The 11,356-nt window shown below is 55.2% G+C and overlaps 1 protein-coding gene across 1 annotated transcript; it reads right to left on the bottom strand.

Annotated features, from left to right (window-relative positions):
- Window positions 1–8,439: 8,439 nt before the first annotated feature.
- Window positions 8,440–10,044, bottom strand: MGAT3 (beta-1,4-mannosyl-glycoprotein 4-beta-N-acetylglucosaminyltransferase). The gene has a single exon (XM_007941684.2). It carries the CDS (start codon window positions 10,042–10,044, stop codon window positions 8,440–8,442), a length of 1,605 nt encoding a protein of 534 aa, XP_007939875.1.
- Window positions 10,045–11,356: the final 1,312 nt, after the last annotated feature.

Raw genomic sequence — 11,356 nt, 5'->3', positions numbered from 1 at the left:
ATCTCTTTAGAATGTGGAGGCAGGGTCGCTGGGTTCAGTTGTTGCTGTTACACACTGTATAAGGACACCAAACCCAAGGAGCACCTTTCACACCACAGACCTCATGGGGCTGTATGTTTCCTGTGACATTTCTTCTGCAGATAGCAGTCAAGTGTCTATTCTAACAAAACCAACACATCATGGCAATTTTCCAAGATGGAAATAAAACGTCTTGAGAAAGGGATGTTCTTCCAGTTTGCACAAAGGCCCCACATGGGCTGGCAGTGGCCAGACATGGAGGATGGATTGGGCAGGGAGAGAGGGAGAAGGAACAGGAAGGCATGATCTCAACATTTCCCGGTCAGGATTCAGGGTGGATGGCAGCACCAGGACTTGGAGACTGGGAAGACGCCGAGTGTGGTATCAGATGTTATGAGTGTAGAGTCTGTACCTATTACTCTTGACCCTTTCTCTGAGTCTCAGCAGGTGGCCTGCTAATACCCTCAGGCTGGCACCATGCCTCTCCTTCTTAGGGTGTCCGAGTAGTCTCCCAGGCCCATCAGAGACTAGAAAATGTGAGGGATCCTCTCCAAATACCATTGGGATTCACAATGGAAAAGCTGGCGCTCCAAAGGACTTCTCATGTCAGACAGTCAGAGGAGGGAAAGTCAATTACGCCAGGAGAGCAGCCAGCAGGAAGAGGCCTGTGGATCCCCCTTTATCAGATCAATGAGGCAGCCTGGAGCCATTACTTGGACTGGACTCAGTGATGCCTAAGGGTGTTGATGATTCTGTCTGGCAAAGCTTCCTCTTAACATATGAGTAGACAGACTTCTGTCTCCAGTGAGGCAAAGGGCACAGGCAAACTCAGACTAAGGCAGGTGGCTGTCCTGGATATGCCAGGATGCAGAGGTCTTTGGGGGCAAGCTGGTGGGAGAGAATCAATATCTATCTACTACTACTACTGACACAAGCTAGAGGCCTGGGAGGCCAGCTGGCCAAGGGTGGATTACTGTGTACACATTGTGTGGGTACAGTCCGAGTGTTTAGTGATCAGGGTTGGGCCCTGGGCCGAGGGCTGCGGACACAGGTGTGAGCAAGAGGTGCCCAGTCCTGCTGTGTAGGGAAGAGGTGCCCCCACTGTTACTCACCCACAAAGCTTGGCCAGAACCGTCCTTTCTCCATCTCTCTGCAAACGGGTGGTGCAAACGGTTAGCATGCTCAGCTGATAACCAAGAGGTTGGAGGTTTGAGTCTTGCCACTGGCACTGCAGAACCCAGGCCTGGTTGATAGACCTCCAAAAAAGTAAGCCCCTGAAATCCCTGTGGCACAAGGTTCTGCTCGGACACACAGGAGGTGACCATGAGTTGGGATCCACTCAAATGGGAACTCTCTCAAAGAAAACTCACTGCTGTCGAGTCAGATCTGACCCATAGCGACCCCTCCTTTGGTTTCCAAGGCTGTATCACTACAGAAGTAGATTGCCTAACCTTTCTTCTGAGGAGTGGCTGGTGGGTTTGAACCACCAGCCTTCTGGTTAGCAGTCAAGTGCCTTAGGTGCTACGCCACCAGAGCTCCTCACATTAGGATATGCCCTCTTCCTCTGCACATCTTCAGTCTTTGACCTTTCCCCAGCATTGCCTGCCTGCATCATCTTCTTAGTTTCCCGGGCTTGACTTTCTTTTATCTTCATACTTTTCCATGATTCTAATTGTTATATATTTTCCTTTTATTACATTGGGATGTATTTGTATAAGCTGCCTCAGATCCTATGTCGTGTCCATGAGAAAAAAAAAGAGAGAGAGGAAGCAAGCCAGCTGACAGAATGCTGGCCATATCATGCCACACTCTCCCACTAGGGGGCAGTGCATTACAGTGAGAAGCGAGTAGTAGACACATAAAAACCAAACTCACTGCTATGGTGTTGGTTCTGACTCATAGTGACCCCTTCTTGGGTTTCCGAGGAGGTATCTCTATGGAAGATCTTCCTGCTGAGGAGTGGCTGGTGAGTTTGAACCACTAGCCTTCTGGTTAGCAGTCAAATGCCTTAGGCACTATGCTACCAGAGCTCCCTAAGTAGAAGACGTTATTATTTGCCGTCGAGTCAGACCGGACTCATAGTGACCCCTCCTTGGGTTTCCAAGGTGGTATCACTACGGAAGTAGATTGCCCAACCTTCCTTCCAAGGAGTGGCTGTTGGGTTTGAACCACCAGCCTTCTGGTTAGCAGTCAAGTGAAGTAGAAGACGAGTCCTAAACCCAGTCTTGTCCTTCAGCACCCACGTACCTTTGAGTGATTTGTCTCCTTAACTTCCCAAGGCTCAGCTTCCCCACCTCCAATCTCACAAGCTGGAAGATGGGGCAATACCCTCCAAATATTATTCAGTTCCCCAACAGACAAGTTGATACTCCTGCAACCACCAACAGCTACCCCATGGGATTGAATGTGGCAACTGATGTGTGCAAAGGAACTGGCTCGCACATAGACACTCAACAGTTGTGAGCTCCCTACTCCAGGGGTTCTCCACCAGGACACCCTTGAGGCCATGCAGCCATGTCTGGAGGCATTCTTGTCTGTCACCCTGGGCATGAGTGGGGTTCTACTGCTCCTAGTGGGTAGAGGTCAGGGGTGCTGTTCAACACCCCGCAATGCACAGGACAGCCCCCACAACAAAGACCCACCCAACGCTCAGCATCAGCAGTGAAGCTGACCTCTACCCATGTCGAGCATTTCCAGGGCAGGTGTGTCTTGTTCCTCCTGTGTCTTCCTTAGGGCCTGGTACGTGTCGGCAGTCGGACACTGACTGTAGGACTGAGCTGGAAGGCAAAAGGGGTGGCATGAACATGGTTGGTGGGGCGGCAGGTGCACACCAGAAGGACAGAGCATCTGTTAGTGAGTCTCCGTGCCTAACTGCATTAGCATCGTGGCCTCCTGAGAGTTACACTCGATTTGCAAAAACAAAACTGCCTTCCGGAGCATCCTAATCAGATTACTGGACGCGCTAGAGATTAAGCTGACCCTGTAAGAGCTTTATAAGGTTGAGTGTCCCCCTCTGGGCCTCCCATTTGAGTGGATCCCAACTCATGGTCACGTCCTGTGTGTCCGAGCAGAACCTTGTCCCGGGAAGTGGTCACAGTGAATGGGAACACCTGAATTAGGAAATTCTCTGTCTCCTACACACACAGGTCAAGAACTCTGTGTCATCTCCCCATCCCCAGCCTGTGTCTTAACTCTTGGCTGATGCTTGTTGAACCAAATGATGAAGAGTCCAGAAGCTCCATTACTGGAAGGACAATGGGTTGTCAATATATGATGGGCATGACCCCCCAGAAGGCACAGTGTCCTGGCCGAGCCCTAGCGTGATGGAAGGGGTGGGGAGGAAGTCTTTAGAAGGACACCTGGCAGGACAAACAGGACCACGAGGGCTGGACCAGCATGAGTCCACAGAAGTGGCAGGAGAGAGTTGGCCTCACCCTGGCGAGAATCAAGAACTGTTGGCAGAGCAGGGAGTAAAGGACCAAGCCTTGGGGAACCCCACCTCGTTGAAGGCATGTGTGGACAAAGAGGTGCCCAGGAAGGCGACCAAAAAGGAACGTCACAGAGAGAGGAGGAAAGGGAGACCAGGAGACAGCCAAGTCACAGAGATCAAAGGAAGGTGTCTCAAGATGGAAGGTGTGACCCCTGCAGTCAGTGTGCCCCAGAGAAGGAACCACAGGGGAAGGGGCAGTGTGATGATGATGGTGCCATGCTCTGGGCACTGCTCTAAGTCCTGAGGGTCTTCACCCCTTACCAGGGCCCCCACGTTACAGAAGACGACAAGGATCCGGGTGAGGAAGCCGAGCAATGGCTCTTGAAAGGCCTTTCTCAGAGGGTCATCATCCTAAGGCTGTGCTTACCTGCATTTCCTACTGGCTGTGACCCCCCTGATAGCAGGGACTGTCCTTTCAGCACCGAACCGGCACTGTGCTTGGCCTGGCTAGGCGCCCGCATAATGCTCAAATATTAGCACCATCATGGGCACCGCCCCCTTCTCTCCGTCTTCCTCCCCTTCCCCAGTGGGTGCTGATGGAAGGAGGGCAGTGTTACAGCTCAGAGCACAACATCTGTCAGGCAAACTCTGCCATTCACTGCCTTCTTTAACACACCCGAGCCTCACTCTCCACACCCATAAAATGGGAACGATCAGGAGGGGAAAGCTTTTAGCCCAGAATTTTGTACAAAATAAGGAGCTCTGGTGGCAAAGTGCCTAAAGCGTTTGACTGCTAACCAGAAGGTTGGTGGTTCAAGCCTACCAGCCACTCCATGGAAGGAAGACTGGCTAATCTACTTCTGTAAAGATTTACCACCTTGGAAACCCAAAGGGGGTCACTATGAGTCGAAATCAACTCGATGGCAGTGAATTTGGTTTTGGTTTTGAACTAATGCTTGTAACTATTTTCTGTCAACTGGTTCCTTCTAGGACGTGATGGAAGGATGGAAATGTGATTCTAAATGGTGAATGGGTCACCATCGCCCTCTCCTGGCCAGTGGTGTGTGTACAGTCCCCCCATTCGCCCCCAATCGTGTAGGATTCAGCCCCAGCTGCCTGCTCAGAGCGGTCCTGCGCTTTCAGACTCAGGCAATCCCACGCTCAGATGTCACAGTTCAGTCAAGGCCATAGTGCTCAGGAGACCACACTGCTGGGACCATCAGGCTGCTGTTCCACTCTTCTCCTTCTGCCCCCCTTGTCTATTATGGCAGCTGCACGGTCACCCACGGGGGACCATGGCAGAGCTCCAAGCATGCCATTCTACTGCCCCTGTGACTCTTCCTAGACACACCTGAATTTCAGGGCAATCCAAGGTCCCCACCAGGATGATGCAGTGCCCATTGGGCCCAGAGGGCCACCTCCAGGAAGCCCTCATGAACTGGGGCCCCAGGCACCATTGTGCCACAAGCCCCAGGTCACCAACGTTGGAGGAAGAGGACTGATCCCGCCATCCTGAGCTGCCCAAGACGAGCTGACAACACACTGAACCCAGCACTGGGCGTCTGGGTCCAGCCCTGCCCTACCACCTGGTGGCTGAGTAGTGACAGCCTGGGTGCTTAGAACCCAACACACGTAGGGAAGAAACACAATGAGGTGGGCACCCTTGTCTGGATCCCAGAGTAGGGGCTAAATTGTGGAAGAGCCCTCCCCCTCGCTCTAGAGGCAGCAAAGCCTCACCCCATGCCCTTGAGAGGGTGGGGATCGCTGTCTCGGGACCAGGCCCACTGCTCCTCCCTCCTTGGCTGGGGTGTCTCAGGCCAGAACCTTCCCTTTCTGGGCCCTGGGTTGGAGTCACCCACACTTAAGTGAGGGCACTCCTCCCCCTCCCACCACGCACTGGTCCTCATTAGATCCTCTCTGACCCAGCCCTCAGGTGCCAGGCACCTTTCACAGACCAAGTTCACTGCCTGGGCCCCACCTTGGCCCAGGGAAGCCCCAAACTGGCCACACGTGCACACCCTTCAGACTTTGTAGCTGTTTTATTGTTAATAGCATCTTCTCGTTTAAGCATCCCTTTAAGGGTGAAATGAAATCCAACCATTTACAGATAAAATGATTTCAGAATGTACAGATTGATTTTCCTTACAAAAAAAATATTACTATTATTGATGTCCTTAAATTACACATTGCCCAGGGCCCGGCCTCTGCTTGGGCAAGGCCTGCCTCCCCCACCCTGACTGTGACCTTTGCCCCCAAAGCTCTCCCAAGCCCATCGTCGTCCCTGGCAACCAACACGGCCCAGGGTCGGGGCTGGCACTAGGCAACACAGCCAGGCCTCCTTGGTTCCAGGGGGAAGAAATCTGGACACAGTGATAAGGCCAGCCGTTCACTTTCACAGTTTGATTTCCCTTAATACTGGGGAGTAGCCCTTGCTCTCCTGCTGCCCCCCTTAATTGCCAGTGTTCCCTGCGATTATGTGTGATACTCCCCAGCTCCACACCAGGCCCCCGCCCCTCACAGCTGTCCTCTCCACCTGCTCGTCAGGCTTCCTGCTCTTCCTTGACCTGCCCCTGGGCCACGGACCCCTGCAAGCCAGGGAAGGGGTCAACCGGCAGCAGCTGAGGATGAAGTGTGGTAGGAGGGAGGCCCCGGGCTGGGGAGGAGGTGACAAGGGAGGGGATAACACTGTCCCCTGAGTGCAGCCCCCAGATGGTCCCTCCGTGGGTGAACAGATGCACCTAGAAGTTGGGCCAGGCCTGGGCTGACACAGTCCCAGGGACAGTCTGACCTCTTGGGCCACCTCTCAGCCACAAGGACCAGAAAAGAATTCCCTCAGGGGCAGCCCCCACATAGGAGGGAGAGAGGGGGGCACCAGAGCCCTCCAGCCTGCTTCATGCCTACCCACCAGAGGCTGTTGGCTTGTCAGCTCCCGACATCACACTGAGCTGGGCATCTCCCCAAGACAGCAGTGGCAAAGGAGACACCTCCTCTCCTGGTCCAGAAAGTCTCAGCTGGAGGTTGGGGTGAGGGGTATGGCTGGGGAGAGGAGAGGTTGGGAGGTAGTGGGCGCTCAGCTGAACAACTGAGTCAGGACACTTCTCATTCCTTCCAAGGAAAAAATGAGTGACAGACAGACAGACCCCTGCCTCCTCTTTAGACTTGCTTGCCAGGCTCCCCAAGGGCTTCCAGCCTCAGCCATCTTGGGAGGCTGCAGGAGATGGCCACAGGCTTGGGGCCCCGGGGAAGGGGATGCCTAGGCCCACTCCCACATCCACACATGAGCATGTAATTACAGAGACACATCAATACAGACATGTACAAATACACACCAAGCATGCACCCATGCCCATAAATATACACACACACACAAACATGGACCATTCCACAGGCAGACGTCGACTCCCGGCCTCACTGGGTACATGTCTGAGGGGGCCTTCACCTTCCCCACCCACTGCGAGCTCCCATCATGCACCAGCCCTGGCTGTTCCAGAAGCTCTGAAAAACGAAGGCAGGAGCCTGAGACTGAAGTGCCCATCTCCCCCTCCTCCTGTGCCAAAGATGCTACTTGTCCCCCATAACCGTTCCCTTTTTCCAAGTAGAGGCTGGGTCCGTGGCAGCCCAGCTTAAAACTACATTTCCCAGCTTCCCTTGCACCTACTTGTGGCCATGTGACTAGGTCCTGGCCAATGAGATACAACCACAAGTGACTATGCCACTTCTGGCCCCTGCCCTTAAAAGAAGTGTGCTTCCCTTGCTTTTCTCTGCTTCCCTGTGGCTTGGATGTACAAGTGATGGCTGGAGCTGCAGCAACCAGTCTGCATCCAGAATGTGAAGGTACATGGAGGAGGGCAGAGCTGTCCTGCCAGGTCTGGACTATCTCCCTCTTTAAAAGTTCTAAATTAAAAACTTTTCATTCTTTTAAACCACTGTATTTTGTGGTTTCTTCATTACAGTGGCTTAGAATCTACCCCAACAAATATACTCCCTGTCCCCCCAAGGCAGACTAAGAGGAATGGGATGACATACAACTGGCGTTAATGTCCCTTCTTTGGCCCAGGTTAGCCTCATGGTCCCTTTCTGGTCCCTAGCCAGCCTGAAGGAGGGGCCCAGGGGCAATTCCACCTGAGACAGCAGAGAGCTGGGGTTGTGGGTACCGGCAGGGAGGGGTGATGGGAGGCAGGGTGAACGATCAGAAGCCTCAACGTCAGTCTCTTCCCTGCTCACCTCCCAGTCCTGACCTGCTTGTCTCCCACCCCACCTGAGCACTGCGTCCCGGCCCTGCAGGCATTGAGTGGGCAGCCCATGAAGAGCAAAATATAAAAAGTAGGAAGGGAAGTTGAGGCCAGGGCTGCGAGCCGCCCCAGTGTCAGCCCTGAAGGGCTGGTGTCCCAGAGTGCAGCAGGGACCCCTTCTCCCTCTGGCCTGCAGTTCTCCAGAGCCCCACCAACCTTTCCTCCCAGCTAGATGCTGCTCTCATCCCCTCCCACCCGCTGTCACTCTTCCTCCTGGACCCAAATGCATTGATGATGTCCAGAGCCTGAGACCTCCCGGCACTCCCTTTCTCCTCGCAGCTCCAATGCTCCCAGATGCCTAATGGCTGGCTTCTCTTGGCTAGGGCCCCAGCTCCCACGCCTTGCCTCTGCTGAGTTCTGGCACACTCCCCTTCCTGCCCTGCCCACCCACCCCTGCTCCCCAGCATCCATCATGCGCTCTCTGTTGGCACCTCCTGGCCACACTGTTGACCCGCAAAAGGGCCACGCAGACATCTGGGCCTGCCCCCCTCTTCTGACCAGGAAACATCTTGTTGAGCTCAAAGGTCTGGCCCTTGATTCAGGAGGGCTTGAGTAGGGAAGAACCCCACTTACTCACCCACCCACACACTCCTCCTGGTCCTCTCAAGAACCCCCAGGGATGGCAGGAGGAGGCAGGAAGATAATGCTCGGGGCAGCCGCGACCCCCACCCGCCACTGGCCCAATTAGATCATGCAGCCTTAGCCTTCAACCATGTCCAACTCGCCCCTGGCCAGCGGCCTGCCCTCGGCTTCCTTGTTCTGCTGGGCACCAGCCGCGGTACTCCTGGGCTCCTGGTAGGGGTTTTCCAGCAGGTAACGGAACCGATGGTAGTTCTTCAGCAAGTACTTAGGGGCGTACATGTGTTCACTGGGGTCGGCCGGTGGGTACTCCTGCTGCGTGCCATCAAACCAGCCACCGGTGCGGATCAGGCTCCGGATGTAGTTGAGGTCCCGTTTGTCCTCGTAGTCCCCCCAGCGGGGGAAGTCACCATTCTGGGCAGACACAAGTTTGAAGTAGATGCCCTCTGGGCTGAAGCACCAGGAACAGTGCCAGCCGGCGAAGTGCAGCGGGCTGCCCAGTGACCACTGCACCAGGATGTGGCCCGTGCGGTTCTCGTACTGCCGGAAGTTGGGCATGGTGTAGTACTGGCGGCGGCGCAGGCGGATGCCATCCAGCGCGTAGACCGTCTGCAGCATGTCCACGGTGCAGCCCGACACGACCTCCAGGGTGCCCGGCTGCTTCCAGAAGAAGCCGTAGAGCGACTTGCGCATGTGGAAGGCAAAAGGTTCCGTCCAGCCGTCGTACAGCTTGAGGAAGAGGACGCCGTCGCGGGCGGGGATCTCGTCGGCATCGTCGATGATGAAGACGTCGTCCGGCCGCAGGTTGCGCAGCCGGGACACACCATCCTGCGTCAGGAAGGTGCGCAGGTAGTCGTCGGCGATCCAGCCGTCCTGCCGCCCCCCCAGCGGGAAGTGGTCCAGGAAGACGTACAGCACCTTATGGCGGATGTACTCAAAGGTGCCGTTGGTCAGCATCTCACGGAACTTGAGCGGCCGCGGCTCCCCGTAGGCGGTGAAGTTGGACTCACACACCACAAAGGCGTCCACCACGTCCCCCAGCTCGTGGAAGCGCACGTCCAGCAGGTCGAACTCGTGGTTGATGTTGATGGCGTTGATGACCCGCCGTGGAACCTCCCTGGGCACCAGCCGCTCCTTGGTAGGCAGGTTGGAGTGCTGCACCACGGTGGGCACCCCGCAGCTGGGCCCGTGCCAGCCGGGCAGGCACACACACTCCACCCACTTGCGCCGTGCGCCCCGGCTCCCGGGCGGCCGCTCTCTGGCGCTCAGCAGGTGCCGAGCAGGGCCCCGGGCCGAGGAGCCATCCCCACCCTCTGGCTTCTCCTCCGGCCGCCCCGGTGGCAGCTTCTCCAACATCTTGGTACCTGGCTTGAAGCAGACACCCCCGGCTTTGGTGCGGACGAAATACTCGGTGGTGTCCTCGGGTAGCACTAAGCTCACCCGGTGGAGCTCCTCGGTGGCCTTGCTTGGGGACAGCGGCTGGAGCAAGGGTGAGTGGGAGTAAAGTGGTGTGCGCAGGAGGTCTGGGCCACCCGGCTCGGGGCTGGACTGGGGGGTGACGGGGGCATTGTTCCAGAAGAAGCTTGACACCAGGTTAGGGCTGAGGGAGGCCAGTTCACGAGGGAAGGTGACATAGGAAAGAGTCTTAAAGAAGTGCAGGAAGGAGATGAGGCACAGGCCGGCCATACAGAACATGAGGAAGAGCTTATAACGTCTCATCTTCATCCTGCAGAAGAGGGAGAGAGCAGAGGTCAGAGACCTGCACACCCGGACCACGCCGCCGGAGGCCTTCTCCCAGGCAGAAGGCCTTCGCTGCCACCGTGTGTATCAACGTGCTGGCCAGCGCCTGCCCCCTGCTTCGTGTTGCCTCCTGCCTTGCAGGAATCATGCCTGTAAATTTAACCCCCAGAAGCCCTGACATGGAGGAAATGTCCCTCGTGGCTGAGCCAGGACCCTCCTTCCCTGCCCACCCCCATCCCTGAGGGCTGGCTGGGAGACCCCAGGCCGCTGCACACCCCTCTGCAGCCCGCTCCTCCTCTGCCCTGCCCCACCCTGCCTGTACCAGCTGCATCCTAGGCTTCTCTCCAGGAACACAATGCATCCTGGGAGAAGCTCAACTCTGCAGCGTAAAACCTGCCCAAGGGGGGTTCCAGGCCCAGGACGGGGCCAGCCGGCTGCTCACTGTTGGGGCCCCACCCTGCACTGCCCCAGGATGCTGTCCTTGTCCCAGTTATTGACTTCTTTATATGTTTTTGGAAGGTACATTGACAAATCTTTTGAATACTTTATTGGAAACATTTGCAGGTCTCAATGGAACACATTAACATACTTAAAACAATTAAGTCAGAGTCCCCCTTCATCACCCCAGTCCCAATAGGAGACTGACCCCCAGGCACAAAAAACCGCTACTGTGAAAATGGCATGGGGGCATCTGACTTCTTTTAACTTCAGAAGGGAGAGAGAGAATCACCATTAGCTTCAGCCCAAGCTGATTCCTATGAAGCAGAGGTAAGACATACCTCACCCTCCAACCTTTTTAGCAATTCTGACACCAACCATCCCCACACCGAGTACTCACTACTTCTCTGCTGGGTTCAATAATTCGTTGCAATGGCCACACAGAACTCACAGATAATACTCATGACTATGGGGTTGTTTTGAACAGTTAAGGGAGACAAACTTGTCTGCCAGTTTGTCTTACTGTGGTGGCGTGTTGCTGTGAGTCTTGAGGCTGTGCCACTGGTGTCTCAGACCCAGCAGGGTTGTACACGGTGCACAGGTTTCAACAGCTTACAGACTGAGACAGACTGGGAACTTTACGAATAGCCTGGAAACATTGTCTGATACAGTGCAGGACGATAAGTCACTTATGTTGGAAGGCTCTCAAAACAGGACCAGGGAAGAGCTGCATCATCAGAGTAGAACCAGCCTTAAGGATATGGATAAGGTAAAGCTTTTGAGACCTCCATTTGCTGACGTGGCATGACTCAAACTGAGGAGAAACAGCTGCAAATGTCTATTAATAATCAGAACATAG

This window comes from Orycteropus afer, unplaced genomic scaffold (assembly GCF_000298275.1).
Source record: "Orycteropus afer afer isolate SDZICR_OR568_19922 unplaced genomic scaffold, OryAfe1.0 scaffold00083, whole genome shotgun sequence".
Classification (NCBI taxonomy): domain Eukaryota; kingdom Metazoa; phylum Chordata; class Mammalia; order Tubulidentata; family Orycteropodidae; genus Orycteropus; species Orycteropus afer.
The sequence above is the reverse complement of the archived record's forward strand: the minus strand, read 5'-3'. Positions and strand labels throughout refer to the sequence as shown.